At 31.3% G+C, this 17,934-nt stretch overlaps 1 protein-coding gene across 1 annotated transcript in view; it reads left to right on the forward strand.

Annotated features, from left to right (window-relative positions):
* oaf (out at first) overlaps window positions 1-17,934 on the forward strand; it is a 95,795-nt gene that overhangs the window by 18,844 nt on the left and 59,017 nt on the right. The window contains exon 2 of the mRNA XM_008194632.3: window positions 7,369-7,482. Coding sequence (XP_008192854.1) covers window positions 7,369-7,482 — 114 coding nt within the window. The remainder of the gene's footprint in view (window positions 1-7,368; window positions 7,483-17,934) is intronic.

The following is a 17,934-nucleotide window of genomic DNA, read 5'->3' on the forward strand; positions in this document are numbered from 1 at the left end:
TGGCAATAGTAAAAACATTTTCATTACACATTTTTCTTGAATTATTTTCATGACATATTTTAAGTAGGTATTTTTTCTTCTTTAATTGTATGATTAATACAATAGTCAATGAGTCAATAGTGGGTTATTTCCAAGTTTTTTCTTAACATGCAACTAATAATACTACAATAATACTGATTCCAGCTGACCAGATCGATAATCGTTGAAAAAAATTAAAATTAATCCACGATTACATTGTTCTGAGTATTGTCAAGTTTGACTTGACAGTTTTGCTAAAAGTTTATTATGGACTAGATTATTATTTAAGACAAAAAAAACCAATGTTGATTTAATTAATGTTTTAAAAAATCGAAGGAAGTATCCAAGTGGTAAGTGCAGTTACTATTTTTAGGTCATGTCAGAAATAATCCACTATTGACTCACCCTGTATAATTTCTTATTTCAAAGTGTTAATTTATATGGTTTTTGCTTTTTTGGTTTGTCTTGCTGGTGGATGTCAAATCAAAGGGAAGAGATATCATGAATTTATTGTAAAACTATTATTTTATTATCGAAAGTATTGAATAATAGAGTGTCATTCCAAGATAAACAATAAACAGCGTCAATTGCAAAACTGAGGTTTTTTGTGCAATTTTATCAACTAGAAAAACGTTTTTGCTTAATTGAATGTGACCCTAAGTACTTCAGCCGGTTTTATGGACCCGTGGCACGTTAGATGTATTTTGCCCCCTACGAGACAGACGTGATGAACTTGGCTAATCTTTAATACATTAAGGTTTGAAGTTGATACCCGTCCCGTCAGAACTTTCCAACTGTAAAAGTTAATAATTTAGAGAACGTGTTTAGGTGTACAATTATATCGTTTATTTTCAGCACACTAAATTTTGAGAAGGTTATTACAAACTCCGTGTAAGCACGCAGAAACACAGAGCAAAACAGCTCGTATTTACGTAGCCGGATTTATGGTGATAAATAACTGAAAATAGAAAGGAAAATTAAAAGCTCTCGACGGAATGCACAATGAAACTTTGAAGTTTTTACAATCCGGCAAACACTTGTCTTTGATAATAAATTCTTCAAAAACAAATGGAATTGAGGAGGATTGGAAAGGCGGAACTTTCCTAATTTTAGTTTCGCTCAAAGTTTAATATAAAAACCGCGTGTTGAACCAAGACAAATACCGGGGAAACATTTGCATAATATGAAAAGAAGCGAGAGGATGTACTGGGGCTGATAACGTGTAAATGCGTTATTAAACCAAGGAAAAAGTTAATTACGTCGACGCGAGACTGGAAAAAACATATTTGCATAACAAATTAACGCGAAATCTGGTGATTCAAATAAACTTGGCGCTTTTTTCCCTCGCTCCGGTCCACTATTCGAAGATGCAAGTGATGGCGTTCGGATAATCTAATAAAAACTAAAACTCGATACTGTAATTAATTTCAAAGTTTCTACACATGGCGCAGGATAAAAGGGTTAAGCGCTTACCGCTTGAAGAATTTTTAATGCCGATTTAACCTCGATTTATAATCGTAACAGATTTTCGATGCTTAATCCGATACAGGGCCTGAAATATGCAAATCCGCAGTGACACCTGTGCCGCCTGAAAAACCAATTATTCCTAAGTCATTCCTTCGACTAGAAAATTGCGGTGCAGATGGGTCAGATATCCGCGTAATGAAACGAAATTAATGCGAACCAACGAATTGCGATAATGGTTCGGACCCAAAACAAACTTAAGCGCTATGAAATTATTAACATACATACATATCAAAAGGCTAAGCCGGCTGGAACTTAATCGAGTTGTTTAGACGGACTGGCATGTTTCTGCCACCTTTGTACAGTAATGTGGTATTGTGGTTCGGCTAAAAAGACAGTCGTGAGGTATTACGTTAATTAGTTTTGCGTATTAGGCCAACTACTTGAACAAAAAGCTGAGGGCTTTACTCGAAAAATTGCCACAAAATAAGATACTCGACGAGAGAGGTCTTACGAAAAAGCTCACCACTACCCTAATAAATATATGTTTTTGTTGGCGAGGAAAAGAGCTTCGAGCAAAAAATTTAGGCTTTATGGGCAGAGGTTTTTCAAATATTTTGCCGACGGACTCCAAACTGAATTATCTGGAGGAGGAAAGTGCCGATTAAAATACAAATTTGCATCGACTGCCCACTCTTGAATCATTCATGCCGCCACGGTTTGAATCTTTATTGATTTTTTTGGAATTTACGAAACAGCGCCTAATTTAAATTGTGAAGGAACGGCTTTCGCCCGGCGCATCCACCAATTTTAACATTTGTTCATTGCGTGTTCAAATACAAATTGAACACACAATAGAAATTATCTTTCATTTCTCGAAGGTTGATTTTAATCCCAGATAGTACAAATAGAAGCCATTATATTACAATTAAGCAAATAGCTACAAACAATTTATAAAATAGCGAGATGTGTCTTGCACGTCCCCACTGCATTAACAAATGGAACCTACTTTATTTGCTCACGATATGCGAAAACAAATCGATACAAACAACTGAGACAGAACGTAATCTAGTTATGGGGTAGAAAAATCGTGCAATGATATGGCCGAAACGAGTTCGCTGATTGTTAATACGGTTGGTGATTGAAAATTTCAAAGGAGAGCGAGCGATTCAAAGACTCATTGGTGGATGAACGAGTTCGGAAACAATCTGATTATTTCAGTTCATTTCTTTATGGAAACAGGTGAAAAGTTCCCGGGAATAATTTTACGCAATGATGTGTTTGCTTTGAGAGATCGGATTTAAATATTTTAGTGGATGCTTTTTCGCTGACGAAGTTCACACCTCTACAAGCGTGACCTCATTCAAGCTTCTTTGGTATCAAGCTTATATTTTCATAGATTCTGAGCAAATACCGAAATTTGCTTATCCACGTCGTGCATTATGCATCGCTTTCATCAAACATCTATTGTAATTTTTCGAGATATCTTTCTTCTTACGCTCCACTTCCATCATCGCACAGAATGCGGAAATTAAACACGATCTGACGGGAGATTTTTTAAATATTTTTTGAAGCGTTTCGTTCCACCTCTGCCGGCTTTGTTTCTTGTGTCGCTAGCACAAATCGATTTTGAATTCGGTGTCGCTTGTGCCTTCATCGCACGTTGCCTGTTTCTTGATAAAGACTCTATAGTTTGCCTACAATGGCTTCAAAGACATCTCCTCGAGTCGTGCCAAGCCCAAACATTTCGTCTCGTGATAAGTGGCTTTGCGCCATCGGGACTAGTAAATTAATCTCATTCGATTAATTGAGGATGCTGAAAAACAACCAACCGATGGGGCGAAAAAATAGGTGAGTAAATTGAATTATTCACGCGCTGAAAACAGGATGTTTATTACAATTGGATGAAACTAATTTTTTATTTGCTTGCTGTGTCATAAAAACTCTACTCGTTACAGGTAAAATAACATCGAACGAAAATAAAAACCGCAATTTCTGCAAACTTTCTCATGCGATATGAGACCTGTTCACCTCATTAAAATATACTGTGCTGTTCGAAAACTTTTTTCCAATTTATTCTAAAATAAAAACAATTTCACAAAACGTAAACCTACCTACTTTTTATATGAATAATGAAGGAAAATAATGAAGACAAACAAGGTTTTCATCCGTTATTTCCCCTCATTATTTATTAATGCAATAATGTAATTTTAAGTAAGATCCCATCACGAAATTCATTAATAAAAGCGTATTGTAAAAGAATAAGGAAAAATCTCCATAAAAATCTTATGTTTTAAAATGTATCTCAAAGATTGTTAATTACTACCCAGTAAATATTTTTTAGTGTTGCAAACTTTACCAAAATCAATTTTTGTTACATGAACCATTTTACCTTAGAACACAATTATGTTGATAAACACAACAAACACCCTACTTTTGATATGTTTTACCAGAAACATTTCATAGAATTATCTATGGTGTATTTCATATCACATTTGGGATAGTAGAAGAAACATTAAGCAATATCATCATATTTTGGAACTACAATCTATCTATAAATGAATGTAGGATCGGAGTAGGTATTAAAAGTTTGCCGCTTTTTTCAAGCAAAAACAAATAATGTTAGTATATGCGTTGCCTGAGTTGATAAAAATTGGTACTTTTAGAAATTTCATAAAAATAAAATAATTAAATGTTATAAATTTACATTTTAGAACCACCTGAGATCCTATAAACATTCCGTATAATATATTATCAATATAAAAAACAGAAAGAAATAATAATTCAACAAAACAAAATTTTGCATACAATGCTTGATTTATGTGTTTGTTAATTTAGCTTTTTGAATATTGAAGAGTGGATTCGTAAGAAACATAAGACGACAGTTTCTTCAAATCAGCAAGTGATTATGTAATAGTGTTAAAGAAGTTGTTGAAAATCTGTTTACGAGTTTTTTCAATAACCTTCAAAGAGTATTTTTTGGTAAGTTTAGCGTGGAAGATTCTTTTTAGTTCTTTTCACATATTTTTGTTTTCAGAGGCAGCTACACAAAAAAAATTCGAAAAATAATATTTAAAAAAATTTATTGTGACAAATATTTTTTTTCTTGCTAATTGGTGTTGCGCCTCCAATTAATTTCAGCATGAGCTGTATTTTAATAATTCCGCATATTTTTTAAATGGCGATTTTGTTACAGTGTCAAAATTTGTAATCACTTCGGTCTCATTATGATTGTTTGGTAACTTGTAACATGTAACATGTTTTGAGAATAGCGATTATTGCAGTTATTGCAGGCTTAGAAAAGTTGAATATTGTGTAAATTGTGAATTAAAACGGTTTGAAAAATTTAACATTTACATACTTAATATTTGGATATACAAATATCCTCTATCACACTTTCAGCACTCTTTTCTATGTCATTTATTTCCAATATTTCAACAATCACGTCAAGTAAGTACTAATTAAGTCGTTAAATTACAAAGAAACGCGCGTAATAAAAAAACCATAAAAAATATTTCTGGAACCTTCTTAAAATCAAACTAATGAAATGTACTTTTGGAACGTTTTTGAAATGAGGTTTGGGAATGTTTCATTTTTGAACAAATAAGTAATCCATTTATATGTTTCATACATGTTTCGTGTTTACTGGATAAAATGGCTTTTTCTTATTTCTTATAAAAAAATGAAATCTATCGTTTTCTTTCAGGCCAAAGCAATTGATTTGTTTTGAGTGTTATATCTTTTGTGCATTTGAAGACTTGGGCGGCTGCAATTTTGACGCATAGAAATTTTATAATAAATGATTTGTGCTTTAATTAAAATCACATAATATTTACATAACAATAATTTTTCCTTGACTGTTGGATTCCGCTGCTGCAATTGAAAAAATATACTGGAATAAGAATATCATTATACTTTTTTTTAGTTTATTTTAATACAATTATTTACATGTTGATGTCATGGCCCTCCACTTATTACTGTTTTTGATCAAGTTTATTTGTTTTTCACAAGTTTAACTTCTGTGCATCGTCAGCAATTCACTTTCGAATTCGGTGATTTATTGGTTTCCTATCAATTTTTAGCATTTTTTACATTTGCGAAATTCGGTTCTTCACTAGTCTGTTTTTTATAACATTGTTGGTCTGTATATTTTTTTGATTTTTTTAATTGTCGCATATTTTTCGTAATGTACCAGCTTCTCTAGTTGTGTCGGATGATTTATTAAATCTTAGTGCAATTTGGGCTCATGCTCCATTTCTCTATTTCAAATAACTTTTCTACACTCTTATGTTACTTTAAAATATTGAACAAAAGTGTTTTTTTCTTTGCTAGTAAAATTGCTACTTTGTTTTTTTTTATTTATTTGTTAACGATTTCAAAAACAGACATTTTCAATGTACAGACTGAACCAAGAGTAACGCATAAAATTCATATCTTCGTTATTAATCACTTTCGGAAGATTTAATTTTTTTAAATGCTACATTTTGACATCACAATGGCATTTATAATAGCATTTGTTTTTGAGTTGTGACGTCATTATTATTTTTTTTAAATGACAATATCGTCATTTTATTATTAAAAAATAATAAGAATGAGTTAAAAATTAAAAACTATCTTTAATGAAATTTTGAAAAAAGGACAATTTAACATAATGAGCTTTATCTTTTTGTTCTTGATTTTATTTATAAGCGGCACTATTTTTTTATCTGTATAATCAGCATGAAAACACTTAATTTGCACTTAACAGAGATAACAAGTCACCCTGTATAAAATAAAGCAAGAACAAATAGACAAAGCATTTTGTGTAATACTTTCAATAACTTATTTTTTTTTTGTTTTTTTAATTGTTTTTGCTTTTTTTTTAAATTTTGTTATACCTACCAGATAGATAAAAATGTAAACTACTTAAAACACTAATCAGAACTTAAGGTATGATTAATTATTCGGGAATGCAGAGAAGCTTATTTTTTGGTAGATGATTTATTGTCTACGTTTCACCACCTTTTTGGGCTTCATCAGGACAATAAATAGGGAACTATTCGTATAGTGTAGTGTGACGCGAATGGTTCTCTGTTTTAAAAAAGTGTTTTCTGAATTTATTTAGTAATGTAGTAAGTAATTCGTGTTCGGTGCAATAAGGGAATAAGGCAGCCTTTGTCGCATCGCGTCAACAATCAGGAATTCTCGTCTTGTTCACGGCGCTTAAATAAATCCAATTGAATTACGGTTTAATCAAATTTAAAAGAGGAATTTATATCTCGTCGGCATCTTTGTTCAATTATGGCGTCAAATGGCAGAGAGAGTTTTGAATTTTCGAATAAAATGAATTAATGTATTCTGGAATCCACTAGTCTCGTGTTTGGAGCGTTGTTGTTAATTGCTTTAAATTTCAACCGCTATTGATTTCTTGTATCCGACGGGTGTCCCATCACCAGTTTTGACGCAAACCGAATTGTTAGTTACTGAACTATTATTTTGCGGTCTCGTGTCGACCGGCTGTAATTTAGAACAGTTTGTTCTCGTTTCCTCTCTTCCCTGTGTGCACATTTCGCCCGCGTTCATTACAATTTGTTGCAAATTATCTGATTCTTTTATTTGGGCGGGAATTTATTGCCGCCTCAGGCGCCGAAAACTGATTTGGAATTGTCTTCAATTAAATGTGTGAAAAACACAAATTTAAAGTTGTGCTAAGGCAGTATAAAACTCTACTTAGGAAGTTGTTATTTGATAAAATGAAACACTATCAAACAAGTGTTAGGGGTAATTGGCGCCTCTAAAAACTGTTCAAAGTTTTAACTCTCGCAAGGGATTTCGCTTTATATATTGCTTAATCGATAGTTTGGCTCAAGTTTTACTCTATTTGCAACTAATATGTTTCTTTTACAGGGTGGTGACGTCGTCCAGGAAAATATCTTCGCGAATGTCACCGACGATACAGTCAGCTTAGAGTTTCAAAGGTCAGACGGGACCTTAATTACTCAAGTTATAGACTTCAGAAATGTAAGTATACTTTATCTTACCCGAAGCAGCTTATTCTTTTTGTCAACTCGAATCGAGCTTTTCATTTATTCACGTCACAAATTTGCGGACCATTTGCAACATTAAAATCGTATATATCCCAAACACAAAAACATTTTTTCCTTCTTTTTTTTCAATAGAGGAACTCAAGCTCTCTCCGGAGAGACTTTCCCGACTTGGGGTTTGATTCGAGTTATTTCTTTTTTACAAAAGGAATCGATTGGTGATTTTGCACTTTCCTTTCCTAATACCCACCTACATGTTTATTTCGAGACAAACTTTGTATTTGATCAACCAACACTTGTAACTTAATAAAAGTTGCGTTGTTCGCCAACTAAAACGTGTCAGTGGTGAATATTTATTGCTTCCAGAATTTAAAATTGACAAAGAAATTCTCACAGACGCAGGGAATTTGCGACGTTTTAGGTCCTGATGAGGGCGACATGTTAATTGCGGCGGCGCGTTTATCGATTCCTGATAAAAACTTTTCACCAGTGCGTCTCTATGTTATAATTATTGCGAGTTGGCGTGAGCGCACAAAGCGTCACTATAATATTCATAAATACTCGTAACATGTAAATTTCAAAAACCCTAAGTGGATATACGCCAAGCACTGAAACTTGATTGTTTTTGCAGATTAAAAGCCTGTTTTCATAATAATACATTGTGAGTACATAAATTACCAATTAATCTTAGAAAACATATCAACGTCGCTTTCCCCAGCTACTCATAACAGTAAGATTCTTCTTGTGATTATTTGAGTCAAGGCACGAGTGAAATATGCATTGTTTTTAGGATCTGAAATCTGTTTCAACTAATATTTGCTCTCGGTGGATGATTGTTTGAAATTTTAGGCCGCAAAACATATAATATTTTCCAGTTAAAATATTTAAATAAATTTGCACAGAGTTTGTAGACACAAACTCCTTGTATCACTAAAACTATTTTTAAGTACTATACAGGTATTTCACAAATGAGTGACAATTCGAACTTTTTTTAATGAGACGCCTTATACAGAGTCAGTTATTTATGGCTTATTTCTGTCATGTCTTAAGATGCCACAAAAATATTAATTGTACTTAGCATTTGGATACTTCTTTTGATTTTTTAATATTCAGTTAACGTTGTTTTTTTTGCCTTTTTCGTCTCATAGCTCTAAATGAAATTTTAGCAAATCTCTTAAGACGAACTTGACAATACTTAGAATAATGCAATTATGAATTAATTTTGAATTTTTTTAAGGACTACCGCTTTAGTCAGCTGGAATCAGTGTTATTCTAGTATTGTTGGTGTCACCCTGTACTTGAATAATTATTAAATGATTTCTCTTTTGTTTTTTGGAATAATTTGTACAGGTTTAATTTGGTAAAATTACCAAAAAAAATATATCATTAATTACAAAATTTTAAGACAGAATAACTACTCCAATAGTCATAAAAAAAAAGATAGAAGAACGTTGTTCACTAATAACAACAGTAAAAAAGGCAATAGAATAAAAAACCTGACATATGCAAAATTTTCATTAATGCAACTACTCTCAAATTAAATCAAAAATATATTGTAGATCACATAACATATTTTAAAAAAAAAGATAAATCAGAAAAACGTCAAACGTTGTCTATAACATTAATACCATGCAATAAAGACTGCCAATAATCTTATGTTGGACAAACTTACTATTATTAAAAAATTGAATAAAAATCACAAAAGGGAATAATAAACAAAAAGGGAAAAGCATAAAAAATAAACAAAGACAGACAAATAAAGAATTAAATGATAATATAATACAGGGTGCTTAAAAACCGACGCACAAACTCAATAGTGTCTACAAGAGAAATGATTACATAAAAAGGTAAAAAAATAGTAAAAAAAATTATGTATTAAAGTTATTGGTAAATAACAATTTTTAGATAAATGATATGATGTGGCAATATTGTTGTAACATTTGTGGTAGTAATAAGATTTCATCAACAATACAAATAAATTATTTTCACTCCCAAAAATTTATATTTTTTGATGAATTTAAATTTTTTAAAATTCAAAAACCTGCTGATAAAAAGAGTGTTAGTTAATTTAACAATAATTATTTATTATTGTGCTAAGGAACGATTATTTAGTATGAAACATAAAAATATTAATAAATAATGAAAACTGAAGCAGTTAACAAAATAATTTTGTTACTTCAGATTTTTTAAATTATGACTTTGGGAAAAATTTTAAGATTTTTCCTGTGATTTACAGGGTGCTCAAAAACTGGCGCACTAACTAGTGGTATGTTATAGAGAAGCAAGTGCAGATTACGGAAAAAGTATTGAAAAAATTCCTAAAGTCATATTTTAAAAAATCTGGAGCTACCAACTTATTGTGTTAACTTCTTTGGTTTTCATTATTTTTTAATGTTTTTATAATATTTCGTACTAGGTAATAATTCTCTAACAAAACAATGAATAATTATTTTTAAATCAGGCTTGAGCAGTTTTTTTTTAATTTAAAAAAATATAAAATTTATCAAAAAAATCACAATGTGTAGATGTGCCAACACTGGGAATTATTCCCTAGGAAATCGTTTTAAAAATAATTTATTTTTATTGTTGCTCAAATTCTATTGCGGTCACTGTTAGACAACGTTGCCACTTATCATTTATATAAAATCCGTTATTTATCAATAACTTTAATACAATGAATTTTTTTATTATTTTTATCTTTATATGTAAGCAGCTCTTTACCACACACCACTGAGTTGGTGCGCCAGTTTTCGAGCGGCCTGTATAACCAAAAATAATACTGTAAATCATCAAAAATCTGAATAACACTTAAAACTTAATTATTTATATAAAAGAAATATATCTTTTAAAAAGAAGTGTTACGTGTACTTTAGACACATTTTTGTTACCAGCGTCCCTTCAATCCATCATTAACAAAAAATGTTGACGTAATTAACAAAAATGCTTCTAAACAGTTACAATATGTTTTGGTAATAATTACTAAGTTTAGTAATACATTGTCATATTTCTATCTCTCCTCACACTCAAATTCTAGTACAAACTGTCTTGCAGAAGTTGAAAATAAAATCAGCGAAACGTTGACAATTTCAATGTTTTGATTGTTACAAACCTGTCTAAATTATCTCAATAAACACACAAAGAAAGTAAACATACGTTTTATTGGACGAAATAGATTGCCTTAAAAGTTAGAAGCAATAAAAAGGTAAAAAATCTAAATTGGGAGTCTAGTTATTTCGCATCGTGAAAATAGGGTCGTGTCGCGTAAAATAACTTTGTTGGGATTTTGGGAATCGATAATTTTGCGCCGAACAATACGTCTCAACGTACCACCGAGATTTTCATGGTTGTACAAAAGCCAAATTGAATGAAATTAGTGACGAACAGACTAATTACAGGCTTTGTAGTGTAGCATTAATTTTGCGATAGTGTGTATTCTAAATCAGGAGCGACAACGGCCATTGTGTCAAGGCAATCAAGTGCTAGTCGAGACATTAGGCAAACTGTCAAAGTCCAAGCAAATCCTCTCGTAGTATTAAGACGAACACTGTTTTCCACTTAGGGAACCCGCAATTCGATTCTCGGCTATTAACTTTTAATTGGAAAATTATTCGGTTTCTCGTCTATTTTTCAGCAAAAGTAAACACTCAAATCAAATAGAGTTTGCTCGGCATTTGCAACGCTATGTACTCAAGTGAAAAAACTCAACGACTTTGTTTAATTCAAGCAAATGATCGTGTAACTTGTTCCAGATTTTGACTGATACGTTTTGCTCCCGAAAGCTGTGTGTTTGAAATTTAAATTTTGTATTGTTACGAGTGAAACACGAATCGACACAGCGTTCGCTTTCCACATGTCGGATGGTTTATTTATGCGATGTCGTGATGATACATGACTGAATTGTATTCCGTGTTGATTGTTTAGGTGTCTAAATTTTTAAATTTTGTTACTGTGCTTTATTAAACCATGTCGTGACCTATTTTTTGCTGCGTCCAGAGATCCGTTGAAATCCCTCGATATGAGTTCGGAGAGGGCCTCTGTGAGCCACAATTTCATTATTTAATGGAGATTTCTTGTTCGGGTCGCAGAGATCATCCATGAATGAGTTATAGTTTTGGTTTCGTTAATTAATTAGATATAATAATTTCCCTGTTGTGTAAAGCATGTAAAATATGAATAGCAATAGCAGCTGGTGGCGGTAAGTCTAATTTATGAGCGACCAGTCTCACGAGGGAATACACACAGGGCAGCTCACTAAATAATGGGAAAATATATGCCCCCAGCGATGACGGCGGTGGAAAACAGGCCGATTGTGAACGTGCGACAGAGAGGGCAGAGGAATTAGGAACGCCGCGTAAAATACAAATTAAATATTGACTATCCCATTTAATGTAATCTCTTCCAACACCCCCGAAACATTACCTGTGCGGAATGAAAGAACAATATTTTTCCATGCGGGGGTTGAAAACCGATTGTTATTTCTCGAATTAAGTTTGCGTAATTTCCTGGCACTTAATGAATATTTATCCCAAGTTCGGCAAGTGTTTAAAATTAATTACGAAAAGTTTGCACCTCGTGTTGAAACATCACCCAAATGACATTTTTCGACTGATTTGTAACAGGATCCAAAATTAATTATCCTTTATTTAATTAACTCTGTTTTGTTGCTATAACCGGGCGGAATTAATTCGAATTGTTTTAAATTCAAATTGGTTGATTTTCTGTTGTAAATTATTGCATTCCGATCATAATTTTATCATTCGAAACATTCCCGACGCGTACAATAATTCCAGAGTAAACATTTGTGTGCAAATTATCATTGACAGTTTGCATGAGACGGATGAACGTTGCGTGCTAGGAACGAAGCAACGAGAATTTTACATTTGCTTTTTCCATTAACTCTTTGGCCGAATGAAAAATTTTGTTGGTTTTTCCAATTAAACGAAAACACTGCTAGATGTGGCAAATAGATTTTATGGAGCGGTCACACAATAACTATTTAAACACACAACCATTAAAAAAATACGCATTCGCTTAACCAAGTCATTGCAGTTTTGTGTGAATTTGAAAACACACAAGTCTAGGAGAAAATGAACAAGAATTAAAGAACTACTAATTTCCTTAAAATATTTTTGATTTTTACATTGAGCAATGAGTTTATAATATAAGTAAACAATCTTACTATGTGCTTAAATAAATAAGGGCAAACGGCGTTCCATATTCAGGACATTGTATTGTTGGACATCGGTAATGTTTTAAGTTGTTGCTTCTAACTTTCTTATTTAACGTTAAAGTACAATTTACCAACAACAAATTAACAGTAATAATAATAATAAAAGCTTTTATTCAAGAAAAGAATGTGAGTAGGCGAAGTCTTGCTAACGCTACTCTACTTAACCTCTCACAAAACAAAACAAAAATATAAATTTTTCAAAGTATACCAAAAAACCAAAACTAGAAATAAATGTGAAAAGAAAAACGTGTAATTTAATATTAATACTAGAAAGTAATATAATTTTTAAATAATACTAAAAGAATAAATACATGTGTTCTGAATACTTTTGAAATTATGTAAAAAAGAATAATGACAAAAATATTGATACAAAATGTAAATAAAACAAAAGAATAATTATTGAAGAAATGAAAATTTTAACTTTATTTATTTTTAAATAATTTTATTGCCTTTGACTTCATATGATTTTCGATATTATAAATGTCAACAGCATTATAGGTAAAATATCTAAGAAACAAGGCCTAATCTAAAGCGCTTATGTTGCTAAAAAAATTGTGTATTAGAATATCTTTTTCTTGTCAACATTGTATTCAAGTTTAATTGTTGAAATCAAGTGTAAATTATTTAGTGACGTAAAAAATGCTGGCTTTTTAGATTTTTTATTGTTTTCAGTGTACATAAATTTTGCGGTACTGAAAATTTGTGAAAATGTTCCAACGGATACCGCAACATTTATATCCGATTTTTTGTGAAATTATGTGAATGTAATTTTTTTATTTTTTTTTATTCTTCTAATATTTTTTTTTTTGTTAGTCTAGAATAAGTAGAACTATAACTTAGGAGACGAAACGAGAAACAAAATTGCAGGATTTTCTGAACCCAAAAAATGGTAAGGCTGAGTAAAAATGGGGGCGCTTCTAATGTTATACAGTCTTCGCGCCAATTTGTTTTAAATGAATTTTAATTCAATCAATTTACAAAAAACCTGGAAAGAAATGGAGAAATGTTGAGCTTTGCACTCCTAACATACTGAAAAAAACTGGTGACTAAAACTTTTATAAAAAAACATGAAAAAAGAATTATTTAAAATTTAAAATTTCCTCTTGGTTCTGTATATTTTATGACAATGCGGGAAAGGTTAATTTAATTTAATTCTCACAAGTTTTTTTTCTAAAATTTTTCTTGGATCTGTAACGGTATTCGCAAGGTTTTGAGAAATATGGGGCAGAATGCAATGCAATGTAGTAAAAGTATTTTAATTTTTTTAAAATATAGTTTAGGATAAAATTTATGCCTCATGTTTATGTCCTACTATTGATGATTTAATGCTCTATCTGCCTGTATTTTTTTGTTTGCTATTTGTTAATCTTTATACGAATACAATCATTTTTTCAAATTTATTTCTCTGAAAACTTAGACGGTAATGGAACAACTGCGCTCTCTGGAAATATTAACAGAACTATCGAGGACGGGAACGTTTTATGTGTACGTCGTTTCATATCTTAACCTTTAGTTATCCGTAGTCTATAATTAATCAACTTATTGAATACTAGGAGGAATCCTTTCAAATTATGACACAACAGTACAGCAAGATATACTAACTGTTTATAAGAGTGTACGATCTCAGGTGGTTCTGGAATTTGAATTTGCCGCATTTAATTATTTTATTTCTGAAAATTCTGAAAAGTAATAATTTTTATCTACTCAAGTAAACAGTAAAACCAAATTTTTCATATACTAACACTAGCGGTTGCCCACGGCTTCGCACGCATGTTCACAATCATTTTAAACACAAAAAAACAATGCAAAACTTAGTATAATAAAAAGTAGAAACACATAATTTTATTGTGAACTTGGACCTTGCCCCAATGCGAACACGAGTAAATTTTGCTTTTTTTCATAATTGCAAACAAACTCATTCCCTGTTTAACCCCTTTGTGGAAGTAATTTTCAAAAATCTTGAGACACATTTTTTTAACCGTAAGTCCATATGCCAATTTTCTTGAATATAACTTCAATAATGAAGGATTTTTGCATTTAACTCCATTGGGTGTGGAATTTATAAAAATGCTGAAATATGCGTTTCTTCTTTTTTAAGCGACTGTCGAAGATATTAATTGATATGTGTACCTTGAACAATAAAGAATTTTTCATATGTTTAACGTCAACAATGAAGGATTTTTTTGTTCAACCCCCTTGCAGTGGAATTTTCAAGAAACCTGAAACACGCGTTTTTTTATTTTTAGACGAACGCTCAAATACCAATTTTCTTGGTTATAACTTCGAAAATAACAGATTTTTATATTTAACTCTCTTGAGGGTGAAACTTCCATAATCTCGAAAAACGTTTTTTTTCGTTTTTAATCGAAAGTTCAAAAAATACAATTTTTTACGAATATCGCCTCAAAAATGACGATTTTATATGTTTAATTCTCTTTGGGGGTAGAATTTATAAAAATAATAAAATACCTATTTTTTACCGACTGCTTTATAAATATAAGTTAAAACATGACGGATTTTTATATTTAACCTTTTTAGGGGTAGAGATTTTAAATGTTCTTAAACACCGAAAGCTCAAGTAGAAATTGCATGGATACAAATTAAAAATTACGGATTTTTTTACTAAACTACCAACCGATGTTCAACCTCCTTGGGGTTAGTATTTCCAACTAAAACACGTGTTTCTTCACTTTTCACTAAAAGCCTAAATACAACTTTCATTAAAGTATTCAAGTTACGAATTTTTATACAAATTTTATTACGCCATTTAACCCTCTAATTAGGGGTTGATTTTTCGAAATTGTTTAGATGTTTTTTAACCGAAAGCCCAAATACTAATTTTCAAGAGTATAACTAAAATTTTATTCTAATTTTAACCCCCCATTTAAACTCCTTAGGGGGTTATTTTCTAAAAATCCTTTCTTAGTACATGTCTACGTTATAAAAGCTACCTATGTAAAAATTTCAGGTTTCTATACTTGGCCGTTTATTATAAAAGCAGTTTTATATATTATAGATTGTTCGTTTTTTCTGGAATGAAGCGGCAAACTTTTAATACCTACTACGACTCTACATAAATAAATATGTTGTAATTTTGCATTTTGTCTAATGTACTTTTGTTATTTTCTTTAGATATGTATAAATGTTTTACACTTAAAAAAACATACTACTTTAACAATGTATTTCGGTTGTTTTTATTAACATCTATGTTAAATAACGATCAATCTTTATATTTTTTTCACACTCACACCTTCGTACTTATTCTGGTGAGTAAAATAAATTAAATATTTCACGAAACATGTTTGAATTTTGTTACTTTTCTTGTTTAATTCTTTATGTTAGCAATATGACGTTTTACTGCACTAATCCTTGTGCATAAATCATGCGGGCCGCATATAAAGTTATATATTTTTAAAGTGACAGGGAATAAAATTTTATAACTGTAATAAAAGTAATGTTTCATAAAGTTTCTCAAAAATTTGCTGTCGTATTACGTTGATTAATAAGAGGTGTCTAGTCATAAAGCAGTTTGAGACGAAGCTATTTTTCTTCAATTACTTAATGTTTCAAGAAACAATTAAACGTAGCTTTTAAGAGTTGCATTTAATTGCGCCACTTTTAAAGCGTCATAAAGTAGAAGAGTTTTATTAACACTGAAAACGTTTAAGTTTCCGTGAAATATTTCTGTGAAGCTTGATTAAAAATGAAACGTTTATGTTTTTCTATTTAATAGAGAAATCAATATCTAATAATGTGTTTATTTCCTCACGCTCACACCATAAATATATTGGAATGGCCTTTACGTTTGGAAGATGCGACTATATTAGTGTAAATAACGGCCTTTCGATGATACACAATGGTATAAAAACTAAGCTGTTTTTTATGACTGCCATTTTGGATCTTTGCAATCCTAAAAATGGCCAATAAGCTTTTTTTATTACAGCCTACGTTGTAATGAAATTCCATGTTATGACACTTGTGATGTATATGTGCGACCAAGATTCGAACGTGTTTTATGAGCATTAACTCTTGTCGACAAGAGCCCGTTTCGAAGTGCAATGTTTGCGGAACCAATTACGAAATAGTGTTCCCTGCAACAGTGGACAATAACGCATCCCGGTTTTCAATTATATCCCCTGCGAATGTTTGCACTGATAAATGGTTATGCGGATTTGAAGGGATTTCAATTCGAATTACCAAATCGAGCAGCACACCCGGTGATTATGGAGATCTAACAGCCCCATCACGAGTAAACAACTGGCCCGTAAAACAAGTAAAAAGTACTACGACTATTAATAAAACCAGGTTGAAGTAGTAAGATCGAGACGACAGCTAGAAATCAATAAAGTTTAAGTGATTTAATTAGAAAAATCGGGCACAGTTTGGCTAAACTCACCAACTGATAAAAAGTTTCGTTTCATATTTTAAGTGAATTTTGATGAGATGCTTCAGACGTAAATCGATGAAAAACCACTCGCGTGCTCACTTCCAGCATTGAAAGTTTACAAAATACGGTATTCAGATATTCGATAAGAAGTTCGAATTGATTTATGGAACTTATGATTTATAATATTTGCAGCTACCTGTATGTTTAACTTTCCCAAACTGGGCTGCATAAATTTATCAAACCGAATTAAATTTAACTCCTTTACTAATATGAACCAAATAATCTTAATTTATTTGATTGCAGTTACTCATTATTGGAGCGGAAGGTATTAATGGCTTGACTCTCGCCCGGCGCATCCACCAATTTTGCACGCAATATTCGAATAAAATTTTTACTTCAATATCATAAATAATTACGTATCTGTCGATGAATATAAATTACACACAATAAACACAAAACAATAATATTTAATTTATACATACTATTTATTATAATTTCGTCGATAATAATTATCAGTTTGTTTCAGAATCGTGGTGCAGATATTTCGTGTTTTGTTCAAAATTCAGTTCCAAATCTCTGTTTGCGTCATTTGATGTGAAAATTAATTTCGATAGAGGAAATTTCGTTAACTCGTTATTTTATTAAAGCTAAAAAATTGGAGGAAAACCACTTTTGTTTGCCCACATTTATTAATTTAGCTCAGAATTCCTCTGCAATGTATTCGGAGAGGATCGCCTGAATGGGAAAAACTCCATTTTTAAAGTAAACAGAGGTTCGATTGTTAATTTTCTAAGTTTACATTCGGAAAATGT

The sequence above is a fragment of the Tribolium castaneum genome, chromosome 9 (genome assembly GCF_031307605.1).
Source record: "Tribolium castaneum strain GA2 chromosome 9, icTriCast1.1, whole genome shotgun sequence".
NCBI lineage: Eukaryota > Metazoa > Arthropoda > Insecta > Coleoptera > Tenebrionidae > Tribolium > Tribolium castaneum.